Source organism: Triticum urartu, chromosome 6 (genome assembly GCF_003073215.2).
Source record: "Triticum urartu cultivar G1812 chromosome 6, Tu2.1, whole genome shotgun sequence".
NCBI classification, from domain to species: Eukaryota; Viridiplantae; Streptophyta; class Magnoliopsida; order Poales; family Poaceae; genus Triticum; species Triticum urartu.
In genome coordinates, this window is record NC_053027.1 from 33,782,658 (window position 1) to 33,805,982 (window position 23,325).

Consider the following 23,325-nt stretch of genomic DNA (forward strand, 5'->3'; position numbering starts at 1 on the left):
GTCACACATGATTGCTGTTGAACCACTACAATATATATACCCCCATTGTAACACACGAGCAATTAGCTAGTTATATTCAATTTGGATACTCCTTACTCCTTAGAGAGTTCATTTTGTTGTTGAAACAATATCATCACATAGAACAAAAACATGAAGTGTGGTGAACAAGACAAGTCAACGGGAGGCGTCGGGGAGCCTCTAGAGGAGAAGACGACGCATGGTACGGGCAAACGTGCTCGCACTAACGATCATACCAACATTATCACTTTATCAAGTTGAAACAACTAATTTGCACTTAATCAACATATAAAATCATACTCACCATTCAAGCAAGTCATTAACACTTCACAACCCAAACAACTCCTACAACCCGAATAACTAAGTAAACAACACCAACCTGCTTTTTGACACCCCCTATTTGATCCCTGAAAATCTACGGCCACAACTCATTTCTAAGAATTCACATTCTCAAGAATTTGTAGCCCAAACAAAGGGGCCTTGCTTTCAGTTGGGCCTTGTGGAGAACCCTGGGAACCACTCTCAAGTTTGTCTTTGTTGACACCAAAACTTGGGAGCTCCTATTTAGCGCTTAAGGCGAAGATACTTCTATAGCACACGCTCGACCGACACTCAAATCACTCGATCGACTCGTTCTTTTTTTTCCTCTGTTGTATGCTCTCCAATGAAAAAAGTAGATATCACATTTTGTGTTAGTTGTTGAAATATAAAAGTTCATGAATTTTAAAAATATTTATAAATTCCGAAAGTGAATTTAAATCATTTACAAAATATGTTCAGAATTTCAAAAAGGTGATGTTTTTTTAAAAAAGTTCATAAATTTTGAAAAAGCAAACTCTGAAAATTTCATAAACATTATTTATGAAAATGTAAAAACAAACTAGATAAAACCCGATTGGAAAATAATAAACAAAAAAAATCCGGGTGCTTCACGAAAACTGTTGTAATTTTCTTTACTTTTTTTGAGACAATAAATAGTCTTTACATGAGCCTGCTCACTCATAGAACTGTTCCCGAGCTACCTGGGCCAAAACACATGAACGAGCTCGAATGTGCTCCCAAGGCCCAAAATGCACACAAGTCCACCCCGACCATCCTGAGAAAGCACACCTCCTCCCGCCCACGCCCCCGGTGACCGCCACGTCACCGATCCGCGCCACCCCTCCTCCCCCACCCACAGCCATCCATCACTCATCCGACGGCCCGCACCACGCATCACGCGGATCGTGCCCTTCTCATCGTCGGAAACCTCGCATCTATAAATGCCGCACGCCCGAGCTCCATCCAGCTCACCTCGCCACCACACCGCCGCAACACACACACACACAGAGAAGCCAAGATGTCCGGCCGCGGCAAGGGAGGGAAGGGCCTCGGCAAGGGCGGCGCCAAGCGCCACCGGAAGGTGCTCCGCGACAACATCCAGGGCATCACCAAGCCGGCCATCCGTCGTCTGGCTCGCAGGGGCGGCGTGAAGCGCATCTCGGGGCTCATCTACGAGGAGACCCGGGGCGTGCTCAAGATCTTCCTGGAGAACGTCATCCGCGACGCCGTCACCTACACCGAGCACGCCCGCCGCAAGACCGTCACCGCCATGGACGTCGTCTACGCGCTCAAGCGACAGGGCCGCACCCTCTACGGATTCGGCGGCTGACCTGCGCCCGCTGCTCCAATCTCCATGTTCTCGTGCTATGGTTTCGTTTCTGAATTCAGAGTGCGTGCGTTGTTGGTCCATCGGTCTGTGTAGTTAGTGGATGGCGATGGATCTGAATGCAGTCAGTTCGTCAGAGTGCGTGCGTTGCTCTACCGGTCTCTGTAGTCAGTTCCACAGTGGAAGGCGATGAATATGAACGCAATGGGATTGATTGATGGTTCTTTCTACTTGAATCGTCACCATCAACTTGTTATGCCACCTAAATTTTTCTCAGCAGAGAAAGTTAGTTCTGGTAATTTTCGTTTGGATCTTCAAACCATGCAGCACGCAGAGATCGAAATAGACAGGCGATTCAGCCCCCTTTGTTCTGTTCTGTTCTGTGCTACTTTCAGCACTACTTTTGGCGTTGGAATGCTGTACTTGGCGCCTGATGGCTTCATGATGAAAATGGAGCCGGGAGCGATCCTCCTGTTATTCTGCAATACCGTAGTTGGTTACGCAGAAACGTTCTCTGAACTTATGTGTTTTTGTCATCAGTCATACTCATACTGTATGTTCTAAAACTCTAGTGATGGCGAATTTTTTAGTTCAGTTAAATCAAATGGGTATAGAGTTGCACATTGCTCAACATAAAAGCCGGCTAACTTGTAGAGTAGTGACGTGAGAGAGAGGGAAAAAAATCTTACATTCATCTTGTCCTAGTAATTTCTTAGCTGCTATTTTGCTTCCCCTAAAAAAAGTTGCTATTTTGCTACAGGGACATAGTTTTCTCCTCTCTGATGATGTGTGCTCAAGGCCTCCATGAGCTGGCTAACATTTGAATTCAACCCTTTCAAGAGTTCTCTTAACAAATGGACCTTTTCACTTCCCCGCAAAAAAAAAGACATAGATTTTGATCCAGTCAAGGATAGGCCGGATTAAAGTGAAACTAACATTGTTTTGGATATGGTTCTACTACCTCTTAAGAAATAAAGCATCTCAATTATTCGTCTGAAAGACGGGGTGAATTATCACATAGAGCTGGAACACGTCTCTTTACTGATTGATAGTAAGGTGTGGAAACCTTCATGCTCGTCTAATTAGGATGGAAATATGATAGTGCACAACAAGATTGCTCATACGAGGCAAATTCTGGAATTATGTATTGGAGTCGTTCATTTCAATTATCCGCAGTTCATAATAAAGATGACCTTTTTCTTACAAGCTGCGGCATTTGCTCGGGACGAGCAAACCTTTTATCATGGGGGAGTTGATTAGTCCAATTTATGTGTACATGTTAGGCTTTGAGGAGTTTTACCGCGTTCGTGCACTAAATTTTCTCGGTATTCCACAGGTGACGTCCTTTGGAGTAAATAAAGTTTTATGAAAGAAATCCTAGATAATAGTGAACTGACCTGGACAAACATAACCAAGGGGACAAGGGCTAGTTGCCATGCAGCAAGAAGGTCAAGACATAGCTGCAAAGCAATATGTTGCTTCAATAAATATGTTGTATAATGATAGATTTACTAAGAATTTATTCAATAAATATATTGTATAAACGAGTTGAAAGCTGTCGTTTTAGTAGTACTTGGAGCCCCCACCCGTAATTATCCCATAAAACTCCATCACTCAGAAATATGACGGGGAAAAGAAACTGAAAACATTGAACAACAAAGAGAAAACATTGAACATTGAACAACTGAAAACATTGAACAACCGACGTAAAACACAATAGCCGCAGAGCAAAGGATAAGACGATCGACGGAGGAGAGGAGGTGGAGAAACAACATCCGGACATGAAGCCAGGACCGACACGAGGGGCGGCGCCGGATGAAACAAGACAGACGGTGATGGTGCGAGGGGGGAGGGGAGGAAGACAGACCGGGGGAACAAAAGAAAAGATACATTATAAAACCTGAAATGTTTAAGGACTAAAGTGTAAAAGAAAAAATAATAAACAGAGAAAATTTGGTTTAGGCAAATAAACAGAGAAAGTTTTTTTTGAGACAAATAAACAGAGAAAGTGAAAACTTTTTTTTTTGAAGCTAAGAAACTGAAAACTGGAAACAGGAAAACACGCGGCCGCTCTATTTGGCTCTGTTCGGAAAAAAGAAAGTGAAAGTGAAAAATGCAATTTCTAATATTTTAGGAAAAAAAACAGAAAACAAAGTCCAAGAATATTAGTATATGCTTGGCCCGCTTGTATGCCGAGGCTTCAGCCCAGTCCAACCAACAGCGCCAACCCCCCACCACACCCGTTCCGCCGTCGCTCCGCCTCGTTTTCAAGCTGCCGCCGGAGAAGGACGCATGCGAAGCACCGCCGCCGACCGCATCGCCGTCGCCGTCGTCTCCAACGCACGCCTTCTCTACAAGGCATGCTAGCTTTCCCCTTGTTTGTTTCTTGATTCCCACTTGATTTTTGTTCCATTAGAATTTTTTGCTTGCGTCAACGTTTCATCGTCCAGATCGATTGATACGCTGGCTGAACTTTGTTATTATTAGAGATAGAGCCGCAGCTGTTCTCTACTTTGTAGTACAGTCCATACGTCTTGCCACCATTAATTGCTGCGAGAAAGAGTTCCAGATCGCGTTGCCACTTTGATAGGGCCGGGCTAGATTAGATATTTAGACTCCCACTTGATTTATTTTCTGTAAGAAAGAATTTTGAACATACTGCTATGGGCCCTAGATATTGGATCGATGGTAAATTGGGAATCATGGGATCCATTGATCCTCTATGACTAAGACTACCTCTATCAGATACAGATAGAACTGTATAGCTGTTCTCTTTGGTCTATATATACAGATGGATGTGTTCTCCATTGCCTTCAAGTAATCAATGGTAGCTTAGGGACATGACAGACTGAGGCAATGTTATAAATATTTACTCCATTTGATTTTCGATGTTATTGTCAGCAGCATGCGAACCCAATCTCTTGCTGTGTTACTGTGTCACTGTTGTTTTTCATGTCAAAGCGCATATATGTTATCGCTTCTCTACCTGTTGCCTTTTCAAATGTTCACGTCATTCTTCTAATGTTTTTTCTTTTGATTCAAAATTTCTTTCAGAGAAGCTGCAGTCGCGGGTAACTCCAAGGTCTGCTGTGTTTGGGTCTGTCCCGTCTGAGGCTCTCAGCTATGTCCACTCTTCAAGGTTGGCCAGACCTCCCGGATGACCTGCTTCATTCCATTGTTCCTCGATTGGGATCCTTCCTTGACCTTCTTGCTTTCGCTGCCGCCTGCTCCTCTTGGCGTGCTGCCTTCTCCTCCTATCCATCCAAACACACGCTCTTGCAAATGTTGCCACCTCTCCTCCTCCAACCTGATGTTCATGAGTGCCCTCCTCGTCCTCGCCCATTTAGCAACAGCCTCGTGCCTAAACATTCATGCCATGTCACTGATTTAGCCAACCAAGGTACCTACATGCGTTGTCAGATTCCCTGGTTTTCTCATTTTGGTGAGAGCAAATCCCCACAAAGTCCTCTAGATAGTTCTTATTTCGGGGGTGTTTCCTATGGCCATCTCATCTTGTTTAACCAAAATCAATCATGTCTTGTTATTGATGTCTTTACTGGTGTTAGTTTCTCAACTCCGAAACTACCGGTCGATGAAAACACTTTCCTGGACCATGCTTCCCTCACGGCTCCTCTGGCGTCACCCAACTCATATCTCATGGTCACCAAAGGACGCCACTATTTCTTTTGGCGTGTTGGTAGTAAATCTTGGTTGAGACGTTCTCTTCACAATGGAACGATCGAGAAGGTCATGGTTTTCAAAGGACAAATATTTGGCATGGATAATGACTGCAGGCTCATTATCATGAACTTGGTACCACGGATCCGAATACAGAAAATAACAGTTGATCCTGGTGAAAGCATGCACAACAAATGGCATCTTCCCCACCCATGGCTTGTTGCATGCGGCGATATGCTTCTCCTGGTTGGTTGTCATCGATCTTTTCCATCAACAGGGGATACGTTTGAAGCTTTCCGCCTCGACCTAACGAGTGAACCTGCAAAGTGGGTGAAGGTGGAAAAGCTAGAAAATTGGGCAATCTTCATCAGCACAGACGACAGAAGCCAGCCATTGTGTTGCATGAACCCAGAGAGATGGGGAGGGAGGAGCAATTTTATATACTTCTATTTCCATGATTCTAATAATTGGATCAACTTTGAGCTGGACAAGCCACTGCAGGGAAATGCCTCTACTCCAACAATCTTTATCTGCAGAGGCCGTGCCAGTATGATGCAACCTACGTGGGTTGTGCCTAGTATGTTCTATTCGTGACCTGCTTGATGCATGGTTCTATTCGTGACCTGCTTGATGCATGGTTATTACTGCTCGCCGTGGTAGCTTCCCCTATAAGATGCCTTGACATTTATGTAGGTCTAGCCCAAAGAAATTTTGAACCTTTGATATAGTTGTAGTATAACCATGTCAGATGTAATTGGAATATGGCGTAGTCAGAGCCAATTTTTAGCCTCTTAGCTCAGCATGCATGAAAATGTTGTTTCAATTTATTTTAAGCAAGCTCTCAGCTTGTTCCGAAAATTTGCTCTTCGAGTAGAGAACAGAACAGTGGCTCATTTGCAGTTATGTAGGAGATGGTCACGGTAGCCGGAGCACTGAGGATTTTGCAGTTAGTTCATCCTTGAGGGCTTACTCAAGCTTATGCGCATATAAGAGATGTGTTTAGACCTTATAAAAGATGTGTTTATGCTAGCATAAGGGCTTAGGGGATTTCTAACCGATCCTCAATAACTAGTTAGAGGAGTAAAAACCCGGTTACTTCTCTAACCGGCACCTAGCCGATCCCCAATCGACGCTAGTGGAGGATAAATTATCCTCAGCTGCGCCACGCCTCCCTATATTTACTCCACCATACGGTGGCCGAGTAAAAAAATCCCACTTCGTCTCCTCTTCCTCTCCGCTTCCTTTGCTTCTTCTTCTCCCTATCCCCGCGCTGGCGACTCGGCCCCCTCCTCCCAATGGCTGGACCCCATCGCCGGCGCTCCCCACCGCCGATCCGCGCCACCACGCCCGCGGTTCACCTTTCAAGCTTTGCATCCTCGAGCCGTAGCCGCGCGGCTGATGCGCCGGCCCCCGCCCGCTTCGCTAACTACCCGGACCTCCCTCCGCCGCAGAAGCCGTAGGGGAAATACCCCGGCGTTCGCCATCGAGTGTGGGGGACATGGGTGGCGGAGATAACCGACCGGGAGACCCACACGAGGAAGTGGAGCAGGTCATTCCACACGGCGGAGCTCGCCGCACTTGAATACGGCCGGTGGTAGGTCCGGTTCCATGGCGCAGAGGCACGCCTCAACTTCCCGTGGGGGACGGCGCCCACCCACCTCGTCTCTTCGAAGTCGGGTGTAGTGAGTGCGATGATGGCTCGGGAGGACCGGGAGGTGGAGCGCCTCATGCGCGGAGGAAGCCGCCGACGATGCGTACATGGCGAACCTCCGCCACCAGCACCCCTAGCTCGTGGAGGCCGAGCGGGCGATACTCGTGGAGTGTGGAGGGAAGGTCATCGTCATCTCCGACAACGAGGTGCAAGGCGGCGACGACAGCGGCCAGGACAAGAAGAAGTTCGACGCCGAAGAGTGGCGGCGCATCTTCCCCAACTGCAACGATGACGGCACCGGCCCGGACCCAATGCACAGCGGCATGACAAGGGAAGATTGGCTCGACCTCTACTATGGCTATGATTATAAGTAGTCTAGTGTAGTTTAAGTTCGAATTTATGTCTAAAATTTGGTTGCCAAGACAAAGTTGAACTTATGTTTAAATGTATGCATATTTCGGTTGAATTTAGGTTAAATTTATGTTTACTCCGTTATATATAGGGGATCAGCTAGGTCCGGTGAAATCTATTTTTAGTGGAGTAAATATACTCTACTAAAGGTTACTCTACATGATCCTCCACTATTTTTAGGAAATCGGTTAGAAATGTCCTTACTCAAGCTTATGCGCTTTGTCACCTCTCAGCTAGCCTTGCTGTTCACTACTCTATTTTTTTTTGCGGGTGCACTACTCATTCTTTTGCTGTAACGGGCAGGTTTGAACTGCAGTTTTGAGGCATGTTGGGAGTGGGGCCTTGTGAGTTTTGTGCGCGAGCAAGGGGTTCTTCTTCAGGTGCATGGTTTCGTTTCAGGTTCGCGTGTCAAACTGATGACGGAACCATGCATATCGTGTTTTATGCAATATATAAACTTGAATAATATCATGCGAAAAGTCTGCCCCAGCAGTCGATGGTTGTGTTCCCTCGGTTTTGCCGCGGAAGCTGGAATTGGTAATGTAATTTTTGAAACTGACGCCGCCGATCTGAAAGAAGCGGTAATGACCATGATCTTTCAACGAAGAGGCACTAATTTCGCCTACTGCAAAGTTGTATATGTGTCCTAAGTGACTAGAGCATCTCTGGCAGATCTTGTAAATCGGGTCATTTGAAATAATAACAACCAATATAGCGGACGAGTGCGTTTTTTTTGCCTAAAACATATCCAGCAAAATCATCCGTCCCCTATTTTTTTGTGGGATCCCGCATAGTTTGGGCCATTTCCTCTATATATGCGGGAATCAGACCTGTTTTTGTGGATTCCTGTATCGCACAGAAGCAGTTGGCGGGAGTGAAACTTCCGCCCTAGCTTGGCCGGCTGCGTCCACTGCAGGAGCCCGTCCTGGCCGTTGCGTCCCCGTGCTCGAGGTCCGCTGTGCCCCGAGCTCTGCCGTAGGAGCCCGTCCTGGCCGCCACGCTCCTGAGCTCCACCGCACCAGCCCGTCCCAGACGCCGCGTCCCCGTGCTCGAGGTCCACCGCGCAAGCCCATTCCGGCCTCCACGTCCCCGAGCTTCGCCGCAGGAGCCCGTCCGGGCCGCCGCGCCCCCAAGCTCCGCTGTAGGACCCCGTCCCGGCCGCCGCGCCGCCGAGCTCCCCTGCGGGAGCCCGTCCTGGCCGCCGCGTCCCAGTGCTCGAGGTCCGCCACGCCCTTGAGCTCCGCCACGTCCCCGTGCTCGAGGTCCGCCACGCCCTTGAGCTCCGCCGCGTCCCTGATCAGCGTGCTTGCATCGAATGGCTTGCTCACAGTGATAAAAACACCTATTTTCTCCATCCGAGGGCGAGCCAGCGCCGCAGGAAAAATCAAATTAAGTTTCTCCAAAGACCGGATGTCAGTGTAACTGAGGACAACACGGAGATGGAAGAGATGGTCACGATTTTTTGCTGCACGCTCTACACCTCTGGAGGTGTGACTGATATTGATCAAGTTCTAAATACAGTTCCAGGGAAGGTTACTCCGGCGATGAATGATATTCTTAATGCAGAGTACACTCAGGAGGAGATTAAGGTAGCCATGTTCCAGATATTCCCAACAGAAGCACCAGGTCCAGATGGGTTCTCAGCCACTTCTTTCAGCGTCATTGGGATGTTTGTGGGACTGTTGTCAGAACAGTGGTACTTCAAATTATTAATGGAACTGAGCTAGTGAAGAGCGTTAATGAGACTATTTTAGTGCTAATACCAAAGGTAAAGAACCCCACATTATTGTCTCAGCTCAGGCCAATTTCTCTATGTAATGTTTTATACAAGATTGTTTCTAAAGTCATATCAAACAGATTGAAGCAAGTTCTACTTGACATCATGCATGTCTGACGAGCAGCCAACTTTTGTTCCAGATAGACTTATTATGGATAACATAATCATAGCTTATGAATATCTTCATTTTATGAAAAGAAATAGGGCCAAGAGAAATAGGTTTTGTGAACTCAAGTTGGATATGATGAAAGCCTATGATAGAGTGGAGTGGGACTATTTACATGCAATAATGATAAAGCTCGGCTTCACAATGAGGTGGGTTAATATAGTCTTGAGTCTGGCGATATTAGTTAAGCTCTCAGTTTTATTCAATGGGAAGAAGCTACAACAGTTTACACCATCACATGATAGTTTACACCATCACATGGTATTCGACAGGGAACCCAATTTTTCCATACCTATTCTTGATTGTAGCAGAGGGCCCTTCGTGCCTCTTAAAATCTATCGATGAGTCATCCAACCTTACTGGCATTCGGATGGCCCCATTGACGCCGCCGGCTAACCATTTATTATATTCACTGATGATAGCCTCATGTTTTTAAAGCTAGTCTAACTGGGGCTAATGAGGTAAACTTGTTGTTGAATAGGTATTGTCAGGCTTCTGGAGAACACATAAACAATGAGAAATCTTTGATCTATTTCAGTTTGGGCTGTCCGAAAAAGTGTGACGTTGGAAGTTAAGAACGTACTACAAGTTCCAAATGAGTCATTGAGTGCAAAATATATAAGCCTTCCTGTTGGGAAACGTTGCATGGAAAATAAAAAAATTCTACGCACACACAAGATCTATCTATGGAGATGCATAGCAACTAGAGGGGAGAGTTTTTTTACGTACCCTCGTAGACCGTAAGCGGAAGCGTTTAGTAATGCGGTTGATGTAGTCGAACTTCTTCGCGATCCAACCGATCGAGTACCGAACGTACGACACCTCCGCGTTCAGCACACGTTCAACTCGGTGACGTCCTTGCCTTGTTGATCCAACAAGACGGCGAAGTAGTGGATGAGTTCCGGTAGCACGCCAGCGTGGTGATAGAGGTGGTGATGCTATCTCCACAGGGTTCGCCTAAGCATTACGAAAATATGGCCGAGGGACAAAACTATGAAGAGGGACACCTCACATAGGTAAGAGATTGTCGTGGTTATGTGTGGCGCCCCCTCCCACATATATATAGGTGGGGGGAAGAGGGGAGTAGCCAGGAGGCGCCCCAAGTAGTAGGGCCGAATCCTACTTGGGCTCCTGCCTTGGCCGCCCCCCTTACCATATATGCCGGAGGGGGAAAGGAAAGTGGGGAGAGGGAAGGAAGGGGGAGGCCGAATCCCCCTCCTGCCTTTCTCCCATAGGCCGGCTGCCATAGGGGAGTGCACCAACCCCTTGTGGGCTGGTGTGCTCCCCTCTAATGGCCCAATAGGCCCATCATCCTCCCGGGGGTGCCCGGAACCCCTTCCGATGATCCGATGACTACCCGGTGCACTCCGAAACTCTTTCGGTGTCCGAATATCATCGTCTTATATATCAATATTTACCTCCGGACCATTCCGGAGCTCCTCATCATGTCTGTGATCTCATCTGGAACTTCGAACAACATTTGGTCACCAAATCATATAACTCATATAACACTATATCATCAATGAACGTTAAGCGTGCGGACCCTACGGGTTCGAGAACTATGTAGACATGATCGAGACACCTCTCCGGTTAATAACCAATGGCGGAACCTGGATGCCCATTTTGGCTCCTACATATTCCATGAAGAGCTTTATCGGTCAAACCTTATGACAACATACGTAATTCCCTTTGTCTGTCGGTATGTTACTTGCCCGAGATTCGGTCGTCGGTATCTTCATACCTAGTTCAATCTCGTTACCGGCAAGTCTCTTTACTTGTTCGGTAATACATCATCTCGTAACTAACTCCTTAGTCACTTTGCTTGCAAGCTTCTTGTGATGTGTATTACCGAGTGGGCCCAGAGATACCTCTCCAATACACGGAGTGAAAAATCCTAATCTCGATCTATTCCAACTCAACAAACACCTTCGGAGATACCTGTAGAGTATCTTTATGATCACCCACTTACATTTGTGATGTTTGATAGCACACAAGGCATTCCTCCGGTATCCCGGAGTTGCATAATCTCATAGTCTAAGGAATATGTATTTGATATTAAGAAAGCAATAACAATAAACTGAATGATCAAATGCTAAGCTAACGGATGAGTCTTGTCCATCACATCATTCTCCTAATGATGTGATCCTGTTATCAAGTGACAACACATGTCTATGGTTAGGAAACCTTAACCATCTTTGTTCAACGAGCTAGTTTAGTAGAGGCTCACTAGGGACACGGTATTTGTTTATGTATCCACACATGTATCTAAGTTTCCAATCAATACAATTATAGCTTAAATAATAATCTTTTATCATGAATAAGGAAATATAAAATAACAACTTTATTATTACCTCTAGGGCATATTTCCTTCACTTCCATCATGTGGGGTCATCAAAGAACGGTTCCTTTAAGTACCTGATATGTCTCCAATGTATTTATAATTTTTGATTGTTTCATGCTATTATATTATCAATCTTGGATGCTTTATATGAAATTTTATATCAGTTTTAGGAACTAACCTATTAATTCAGTTCCCAGTGCCAGTTCCTATCTTCTGCATGTTTTTAGTTTTTTTAGAAAATCAATACCAAACGAAGTCCAGATACGATGAAACTTTATGGTGATTTGTTCTGGACCAGATGGGACCCTAGAAGCTTCAGGAGGAGGCCAGAAGATCTACGGGAGAGCCACAAGCTCACACGACGCGCCCCAAGGGGGGGGGCACCATCTGAGCTTGTGGATCCCACGTAGCTCCGTTTGACTTAATTACAAGCCTATAAATTACATAAATCCCAAAACCAAAATAGAGCCGTCCGAAACAATTTTTTCACCGCCGCAAGTCTCTGTTCTTTCGCGATCCCATCTGAAGGCATTTTTTGATACTCTGCCGGAGGGGGAATCATTCACGGAGGGCTTTTATATCAACTTTTCTGCACCACTAATGATGTGTGAGTAGATACCTACGGGTGCATAGTGATTAGCTAGATGGTTTCTTCTCTCTCTTTGATTTTCAATTACAATGTTCTTTTCGGAGATCGATCCGACGCAATCTTCTTGCGGCGTGTTTGTTGGGATCCGATGAATTGTGGGTTTATGATTGTAATATTCATTAAAAGTAATTGAGTCTTTTCTGAACTTTATTATGGATGATTATTATATCTTTATATTTCTCTCTGATCTATCCATTTGGTTTGGCCAACTAGGCTGATTTGTCATCGATGGGAGAGGTGCTTTATAGTGGGTTCAATCTTGCGGTGTCCTCGCCAGTGAGTAGGGGTATCGAGGCACGTATTTGTATTGTTGCCACTAAGGGTAAAACAATGGATTTAATCATATTGCTTGGTTTTATTCTATCTACATTATGTCATCTTGCTTAAAGCGTTACTCTATTTATCATGAACTTAATACAATAGATGCATGCTGGACAACGGTCGAATGGTGGAATGATAGTAGTAGATGTAGAATCGTTTCAGCCTACTTGTCATGGACGCAATGCCTATATATATGATCATTGCCATAAATATCATCATAACTATGAGCTTTTCTATTAATTGCCCAATTGTAATTTGTCTACCCACCATATACTATTTTTCTAAGAGAGAAGCCTCTAGTGTAAACTATGGCCCCCGAGTCTACTTAAATCATATTGCAAAAAAACCTAGTTTTACTCTTTTTATTTTACTTTGCAGTTTACTTATCTGTCGTTATCAGATTTGATCCTTGCAAGTAACGAGTTCAAGGGGATTGACAGACAACCGTCTTGCCCGCATTGGGTGCAAGTATTTGCTCTTGTGTGTGTAGATAATGTTCACTAGGAATTTGCATGGTTCTCCTATTGATTCGATAACCCTGGTTCTTATTGATGGAAATACTATCTGCTACTGTATTGCTTCATCTTCCTCTTCGGAGAAAATCCCAACGCAGCTCACAAGTAGCAGTACCTTAAGGACTACCTATGGAGTAAAGTGCAAGGGTGAATTGAACAAACTATGACATTGGCAGGTGAAGTGGTCTTGGTAAAGGCGGTTTCCTAGCAGCACCTGTGTATTCTATGTCATGTTTGAAGCTTCCGTGAGGTTTGTGCGAACATCTTAAAATGTTGATAAGGAAGTTTTGGTGGGGAAGTAAGGATGTAAGACAAAAACCTAATTGGGTTTCTTGCGAAGCCATGACCCAACCCAAGAGTATGGGAGGATTGGGCTTTAAAGATTTTGGGTTGTTTAACTTGGCCTTTCTAGCTAAGCAGGCATGGAGAACTTACGAAATCCTCAATCTCTAAGTGCTAGAATCTTGAAAGGGGTTTACTTTCCGAATGGAACCATCCTGAGTGCCGATCCTAGGAGCCATCCTAGCCAAATATGGCGAGCTATCATTGGAGGCCGTGACATATTAAAGTTGGATCTCATTAGGCGGATTGGCGGCGGAGAATCAACTAACATATGGGTAGATGCTTGGATACCTACAGATGTTATGATGAGGCCTTATGGGAGGCGTGTCAACAACAATTTTGAGAAAGTATCCGAACTCATAAATCAAACTTCGACCACATGGAATATGGCAATGTTGGAGGAGGTCTGCCTCCCGATTGATATACCATGTATCTTGAGTATCCTACTCTGTACTTCTGATATGGTGGACTCCTGGGCATGGAATTTTAAGAAGTGGAACCTACTCGGTAAGATCAACATATCATATGATGGTACAAACTGAATTAAGAAGGGGAGCCTGGACTAATGGCAAAACAGATTCTTCTAGTACATAATATGATGAAGAGTCTTGGAAACTTCTATGGAACACTCCGATTCCTGGAAAGATTCGGATGGTCTTATGGTGAAGGAAATATGCCCTAGAGGCAATAATAAAGTTATTATTTATTTCCTTATAATCATGATAAATGTTTATTATTCATGCTAGAATTGTATTAACCGGAAACATAATACATGTGTGAATACATAGACAAACAAAGTGTCACTAGTATGCCTCTACTTGACTAGCTCGTTAATCAAAGATGGTTATGTTTCCTAACCATGAACAATGAGTTGTTATTTGATTAACGGGATCACATCATTAAGTGAATGATCTGATTGACATGACCCATTCCATTAGCTTAGCACCCGATCGTTTAGTATGTTGCTATTGCTTTCTTCATGACTTATACATGTTCCTATAACTATGAGATTATGCAACTCCCGTTTGCCGGAGGAACACTTTGGGTGCTACCAAACGTCACAACGTAACTGGGTGATTATAAAGGAGTACTACAGGTGTCTCCAAAGGTACATGTTGGGTTGGCGTATTTCGAGATTAGGATTTGTCACTCCGATTGTAGGAGAGGTATCTCTGGGCCCTCTCGGTAATACACATCACTTAAGCCTTGCAAGCATTGCAACTAATAAGTTAGTTGCGAGATGATGTATTACAGAACGAGTAAAGAGACTTGCCGGTAACGAGATTGAACTAGGTATTTGGAATACCGACGATCGAATCTCGGGCAAGTAACATACCGATGACAAAGGGAACGACGTATGTTGTTATGCGGTCTGACCGATAAAGATCTTCGTAGAATATGTAGGAGCCAATATGGGCATCCAGGTCCCGCTATTGGTTATTGACCGAGGACGTGTCTCGGTCATGTCTACATTGTTCTCGAACCCGTAGGGTCCGCACGCTTAGGGTTACGATGACAGTTATATTATGAGTTTATGCATTTTGATGTACCGAAGGTTGTTCGGAGTCCCGGATGTGATCACAGACATGACGAGGAGTCTCGAAATGGTCGAGACATAAAGATTGATATATTGGAAGCCTATGTTTGGATATCAGAAGTGTTTCGGGTGAAATCGGGATTTTACCGGAGTACCGGGAGGTTACCGAAACCCCCCCGGGAGCTATATGGGCCTTAGTGGGCTTTAGTGGAAAAGAGAAGGGGCAGCCCAAGATGGGCTGCGCGCCTCCCCCCTCCCCTAGTCCTATTAGGACAAGGAGAGGTGGCCGGCCCCCCCTCTCTCTTTTCCCCCTCCGCGAATCCTATTCCAACTAGGATTGGGGGGGGGGAATCCTACTCCCAGAGGGAGTAGGACTCTCCTGGCGCACCCTCCTTGGCCGGCCAGCCTCCCCCCTTAGTCCTTTATATACGGAGGCAGGGGCACCCCATAGACACACAAGTTGATCCACGTGATCTATTCCTTAGCCGTGTGCGGCGCCCCCAGCCACCATAGTCCTCGATAATACTGTAGCGGAGTTTAGGCGAAGCCCTGTTGCTGTAGTGCATCAAGATCGTCACCACGCCGTCGTGCTGATGGAACTCTTCCCCGACACTTTGCTGGATCGGAGTCCGGGGATCGTCATAGAGCTAAACGTGTGCTAGAACTCGGAGGTGCCGTAGTTTCGGTGCTTGATCGGTCGGATCGTGAAGACGTACGACTACATCAACCAAACGCTTCCGTTGTCGATTTACTAGGTATGTAGATCATACTCCCCCCTCGTTGCTATGCATCACATGATCTTGCGTGTGCGTAGGAAATTTTTTGAAATTACTACGAAACCCAACAGTGGCATCCGAGCCTAGATTTTATATGTTGATGTTATATGCACGAGTAGAACACAAGTGAGTTGTGGGCGATATAAGTCATACTGCCTACCAGCATGTCATACTTTGGTTCGGTGGTATTGTTGGATGAAGCGGCCCAGACCAACATTACGCGTACGCTTACGCGAGACCGGTTCTCCCGACGTGCTTTGCACAGAGGTGGCTTGTGGGTGACAGTTTCTCCAACTTTAGTTGAACCGAGTATGGCTACGCCCAGTCCTTGCGAAGGTTAAAATAGAGTCAAATTGATAGACTATCGTTGTGGTTTTGATGCGTAGGTGAGATTGGTTCTTGCTTAAGCCCGTAGCAGCCACGTAAAACTTGCAACAACAAAGTACAGGACGTCTAACTTGTTTTTGCAGGGCATGTTGTGATGTGATATGGTCAAGGCATGATGCTGAATTTTATTGTATGAGATGATCATGTTTTGTAACCGAGTTATCGGCAACCGGCAGGAGCCATATGGTTGTCGCTTTATTGTATGCAATGCAATCGCGATGTAATGCTTTACTTTATCACTAAACGGTAGCGATAGTCGTAGAAGCATAAGCTTGGCGAGACGACAACGATGCTACGATGGAGATCAAGGTGTCACGCCGATGACGATGGTGATCACGACGGTGCTTCGGAGATGGAGATCACAAGCACAAGATGATGATGGCCATATCATATCACTTATATTGATTGCATGTGATGTTTATCTTTTATGCATCTTATCTTGCTTTGATTGACGGTAGCATTATAAGATGATCTCTCACTAAATTATCAAGTAGTGTTCTCCCTGAGTATGCACCGTTGCGAAAGTTATTCGTGCTGAGACACCACGTGATGATCGGGTGTGATAGGTTCTACGTTCAAATACAACGGGTGCAAAACAGTTGCACACGCGGAATACTCAGGTTAAACTTGACGAGCCAAGCATATACAGATATGGCCTCGGAACACGGAGACCGAAAGGTCGAGCGTGAATCATATAGTAGATATGATCAACATAAAGATGTTCACCAATGAAACTACTCCATCTCACGTGATGATCGGACATGGTTTAGTTGATTTGGATCATGTGATCACTTAGAGGATTAGAGGGATGTCTATCTAAGTGGGAGTTCTTAAGTAATATGATTAATTGAACTTAAATTTATCATGAACTTAGTCCCTGATAGTATCTTGCTTGTTTATGTTGATTGTAGATAGATGACTCGTGCTGTTGTTCCGTTGAATTTTAATGCGTTCCTTGAGAAAGCAAAGTTGAAAGATGATGGTAGCAATTACACAGACTGGGTCCGTAACTTGAGGATTATCCTCATTGCTGCACAGAAGAATTACGTCCTGGAAGCACCGCTGGGTGACAGGCCTGCTACAGGAGCAACGCCGGATGTTATGAACGTCTGGCAGAGCAAAGCTGATGACTACTCGATAGTTCAGTGTGCCATGCTTTACGGCTTAGAATCGGGACTTCAACGACGTTTTGAACGTCATGGAGCATATGAGATGTTCCAGGAGTTGAAGTTAATATTTCAAGCAAATGCCCGGTTTGAGAGATACGAAGTCTCCAATAAGTTCTATAGCTGCAAGATGGAGGAGAACAGTTCTGTCAGTGAGCATATACTCAAAATGTCTGGGTATAATAATCACTTGATTCAGTTGGGAGTTAATCTTCCGGATGACTGCGTCATTGACAGAATTCTCCAATCACTGCCACCAAGCTACAAGAGCTTCATGATGAACTATAATATGCAAGGGATGAATAAGACTATTCCCGAGCTCTTCGCGATGCTGAAAGCTGCGGAGGTAGAAATCAAGAAGGAGCATCAAGTGTTGATGGTCAACAAGACCACTAGTTTCAAGAAAAAGGGCAAAGGAAAGAAGAAGGGGAACTTCAAAAAGAACGGCAAGCAAGTTGCTACTCAAGAGAAGAAACCCAAACCTGGACCTAAGCCTGAAACTGAGTGCTTCTATTGCAAGCAGACTGGTCACTGGAAGCGGAACTGCCCCAAGTATTTGGCGGATAAGAAGGATGACAAGGTGAACAAAGGTATATGTGATATACATGTTATTGATGTGTACCTTACTAATGCTCGCAGTAGCACCTGGGTATTTGATACTGGTTCTGTTGCTAAAATTTGCAACTCGAAACAGGGACTACGGATTAAGCGAAGATTGGCTAAGGACGAGGTGACGATGCGCGTGGGAAAACGGTTCCAAAGTCGATGTGATCGCAGTCGGCACGCTACCTCTACATCTACCTTCGGGATTAATATTAGACCTGAATAATTGTTATTTGGTGCCAGCGTTGAGCATGAACATTATATCTGGATCTTGTTTGATGCGAGACGGTTATTCATTTAAATCAGAGAATAATGGTTGTTCTATTTATATGAGTAATATCTTTTATGTTCATGCACCCTTGAAGAGTGGTCTATTCTTGTTAAATCTCGATAGTAGTAATACACATATTCATAATGTTGAAACCAAAAGATGTAGAGTTGATAATGATAGTGCAACTTATTTGTGGCACTGCCGTTTAGGTCATATCGGTGTAAAGCGCATGAAGAAACTCCATACCGATGGACTTTTGGAACCACTTGATTATGAATCACTTGGTACTTGCGAACCGTGCCTCATAGGCAAGATGACTAAAACACCGTTCTCCGGTACTATGGAGAGAGCAACAGATTTGTTGGAAATCATACATACCGATGTATGTGGTCCGATGAATATTGAGGCTCGTGGCGGATATCGTTATTTTCTCACCTTCACAGATGATTTAAGCAGATATGGGTATATCTACTTAATGAAACATAAGTCTGAAACGTTTGAAAAGTTCAAGGAATTTCAGAGTGAAGTTGAAAATCATCGTAACAAGAAAATAAAGTTTCTACGATCTGATCGTGGAGGAGAATATTTGAGTTACGAGTTTGGTGTACATTTGAAAAATTGTGGAATAGTTTCGCAACTCACGCCACCCGGAACACCACAGCATAATGGTGTATCCGAACGTCGGAATCGTACTTTACTGGATATGGTGCGATCTATGATGTCTCTTACTGATTTACCGCTATCGTTTTGGGGATACGCTCTAGAGACGGCCGCATTCACATTAAATAGGGCACCATCAAAATCCGTTGAAACGACGCCTTATGAACTGTGGTTTGGCAAGAAACCAAAGTTGTCGTTTCTAAAAGTTTGGGGCTGTGATGCTTTTGTGAAAAAGCTTCAACCTGATAAGCTCGAACCCAAATCGGAGAAATGTGTCTTCATAGGATATCCAAAGGAGACTATTGGATACACCTTATATCACAGATCCGAAGGCAAGACTTTTGTTGCTAAATTCGGAAACTTTCTAGAGACGGAGTTTCTCTCGAAAGAAGTGAGTGGGAGGAAAGTAGAACTTGACGAGGTAACTGTACCTGCTCCCTTATTGGAAAGCAGTACATCACAGAAAACTGTTTCTGTGACACCTACACCAGTTAGTGAGGAAGTTAATGATAATGATCATAAAACTTCAGAACAAGATGCTACTGAACCTCGTAGATCAACCAAAGTAAGATCCGCGCCAGAGTGGTACGGTAATCCTGTTCTGGAAGTCATGATGCTAGATCATGATGAACCTACGAACTATGAAGAAGCAATGGTGAGCCCAGATTCCGCAAAGTGGCTTGAAGCCATGAAATCTGAGATGGGATCCATGTATGAAAACAAAGTATGGACTTTGGTTGACTTGCCCAATGATCGGCAAGCAATTGAGAATAAATGGATCTTCAAGAAGAAGACTGACGCTGACGGTAATATTACTGTCTACAAAGCTCGACTTGTCGCAAAAGGTTTTCGGCAAGTTCAAGGGATTGACTACGATGAGACCTTCTCACCCGTAGCGATGCTTAAGTCTGTCCGAATCATGTGAGCGATTGCCGCATTTTATGATTATGAAATTTGGCAGATGGATGTAAAAACTGCATTCCTGAATGGATTTCTGGAAGAAGAGTTGTATATGATGCAACCAGAAGGTTTTGTCGATCCAAAGGGAGCTAACAAAGTGTGCAAGCTCCAGCGATCCATTTATGGACTGGTGCAAGCCTCTCGGAGTTGGAATAAACGTTTTGATAGTATGATCAAAGCATTTGGTTTTATACAGACTTTTGGAGAAGCCTGTATTTACAAGAAAGTGAGTGGGAGCTCTGTAGCATTTCTGATATTATATATGGATGACATATTACTAATTGGAAATGATGTAGAATTTCTGGATAGCATAAAGGGATACTTGAATAAGAGTTTTTCAATGAAAGACCTCGGTGAAGCTGCTTACATATTAGGCATTAAGATCTATAGAGATAGATCAAAACGCTTAATTGGACTTTCACAAACCACATACCTTGACAAAATTTTGAAGAAGTTCAAAATGGATCAAGCAAAGAAAGGGTTCTTGCCTGTGTTACAAGGTGTGAAGTTGAGTAAGACTCAATGCCCGACCACTGCAGAAGATAGAGAGAATATGAAAGATGTTCCCTATGCATCAGCCATAGGATCTATCATGTATGCAATGCTGTGTACCAGACCTGATGTGTGTCTTGCTATAAGTCTAGCAGGGAGGTACCAAAGTAATCCAGGAGTGGATCACAGGACAACGGTCAAGAACATCCTGAAATACCTGAAAAGGACTAAGGATATGCTTCTCGTATATGGAGGTGACAAAGAGCTCATCGTAAAAGGTTACGTTGATGCAAGCTTTGACACTGATCCGGACGATTCTAAATCGCAAACCGGATACGTGTTTACATTAAACGGTGGGGCTGTAAGTTGGTGCAGTTCCAAACAAAGCATTGTAGCGGGATCTACATGTGAAGCGGAGTACATAGCTGCTTCAGAAGCAGCAAATGAAGGAGTCTGGATGAAGGAGTTCATATCCGATCTAGGTGTCATACCTAGTGCATCGGGTCCAATGAAAATCTTTTGTGACAATACTGGTGCAATTGCCTTGGCAAAGGAATCCAGATTTCACAAGAGAACCAAACACATCAAGAGACGCTTCAATTCCATCCAGGATCTAGTCCAGGTGGGAGACATAGAGATTTGCAAGATACATACGGATCTGAATATTGCAGACCTGTTGACTAAGCCTCTTCCACGAGCAAAAACATGATCAGCACCAAGGCTCCATGGGTGTTAGAATCATTACTGTGTAATCTAGATTATTGACTCTAGTGCAAGTGGGAGACTGAAGGAAATATGCCCTAGAGGCAATAATAAAGTTATTATTTATTTCCTTATAATCATGATAAATGTTTATTATTCATGCTAGAATTGTATTAACCGGAAACATAATACATGTGTGAATACATAGACAAACAAAGTGTCACTAGTATGCCTCTACTTGACTAGCTCGTTAATCAAAGATGGTTATGTTTCCTAACCATGAACAATGAGTTGTTATTTGATTAACGGGATCACATCATTAAGTGAATGATCTGATTGACATGACCCATTCCATTAGCTTAGCACCCGATCGTTTAGTATGTTGCTATTGCTTTTCTTCATGACTTATACATGTTCCTATGACTATGAGATTATGAAACTCCCGTTTGCCGGAGGAACACTTTGGGTGCTACCAAACGTCACAACGTAACTGGGTGATTATAAAGGAGTCTACAGGTGTCTCCAAAGGTACATGTTGGGTTGGCGTATTTCGAGATTAGGATTTGTCACTCCGATTGTCGGAGAGGTATCTCTGGGCCCTCTCGGTAATGCACATCACTTAAGCCTTGCAAGCATTGCAACTAATAAGTTAGTTGCGGGATGATGTATTACAGAACGAGTAAAGAGACTTGCCGGTAACGAGATTGAACTAGGTATTTGGAATACCGACGATCGAATCTCGGGCAAGTAACATACCGATGACAAAGGGAACGACGTATGTTGTTATGCGGTCTGACCGATAAAGATCTTCGTAGAATATGTAGGAGCCAATATGGGCATCCAGGTCCCGCTATTGGTTATTGACCGGGGACGTGTCTCGGTCATGTCTACATTGTTCTCGAACCCGTAGGGTCCGCACACTTAAGGTTACGATGACAGTTATATTATGAGTTTATGCATTTTGATGTACCGAAGGTTGTTCAGAGTCCCGGATGTGATCACGGACATGACGAGGAGTCTCGAAATGGTCGAGACATAAAGATTGATATATTGGAAGCCTATGTTTGGATATCGGAAGTGTTCCGGATGAAATCGGGATTTTACCGGAGTACCGGGAGGTTACCGAAACCCCCCCGGGAGCTATATGGGCCTTAGTGGGCTTTAGTGGAAAAGAGAAGGGGCAGCCCAAGATGGGCTGCACGCCTCCCCCTCCCCTAGTCCTATTAGGACAAGGAGAGGTGGCCGGCCCCCCTCTCTCTTTTCCCCCTCCGCGAATCCTATGCCAACTAGGATTGGGGGGGGGGGAATCCTACTCCCAGAGGGAGTAGGACTCTCCTGGCGCACCCTCCTTGGCCGGCCAGCCTCCCCCCTTAGTCCTTTATATACGGAGGCAGGGGCACCCCAGAGACACACAAGTTGATCCACGTGATCTATTCCTTAGCCGTGTGCGGCGCCCCCAGCCACCATAGTCCTCGATAATACTGTAGCGGAGTTTAGGCGAAGCCCTGCTGCTGCAGTGCATCAAGATCGTCACCATGCCGTCGTGCTGACGGAACTCTTCCCCGACACTTTGCTGGATCGGAGTCCGGGGATCGTCATCGAGCTGAACGTGTGCTAGAACTCGGAGGTGCCGTAGTTTCGGTGCTTGATCGGTCGGATCGTGAAGACGTACGACTACATCAACCAAACGCTTCCGTTGTCGATCTACTAGGTATGTAGATCATACTCCCCCCTCGTTGCTATGCATCACATGATCTTGCGTGTGCGTAGGAATTTTTTTGAAATTACTACGAAACCCAACATATGGCGTCTCGCTAAACACTCTCTCCCAATAGAGGACATTAGAGAGATTAGGAATATGTCATCATCAAGTTTGGGTGGCCTGTGTGGAGCCGAAGACTCTTGGCGTCATTCACTACTTGCGTGCTCAATGGCAAGATGTTTGTGGGCCCTGTTGGATGGAGAACTCACATAACATCTTTGCGAGACTACCGAACCGAGTGCCAAGTAATGGATCTTTTTGATGATAGACACGTTATTGCATGCAGCATTTGTTAAGCTAGTTGTAACACTGTGGGCAATATAGTGAGCCAGAAGGAAAGCAATCCATGAGGAGTTGTTCCAAAGCCCTCCAGCCACACACCAATTCATTACCAGGTTAATCCTAGAGCTTGAACTTATGCCAAAGAAAATTCGCAGTGCCCAAATCGGCAGGCAAGTCGAACTACCCGACCAAAAGCTCCTCCACCCAGTT

The 23,325-nt window shown here is 44.8% G+C and overlaps 1 protein-coding gene across 1 annotated transcript; it reads left to right on the forward strand.

Moving 5' to 3' along the window:
- Window positions 1–1,300: 1,300 nt before the first annotated feature.
- Window positions 1,301–1,896, forward strand: LOC125516052 (histone H4). Its single transcript, XM_048681539.1, has one exon. The coding sequence runs from the start codon at window positions 1,358–1,360 to the stop codon at window positions 1,667–1,669; it is 312 nt and encodes a 103-aa protein (XP_048537496.1). The 5' UTR covers window positions 1,301–1,357; the 3' UTR covers window positions 1,670–1,896.
- The last annotated feature ends 21,429 nt before the right edge of the window (window positions 1,897–23,325 follow it).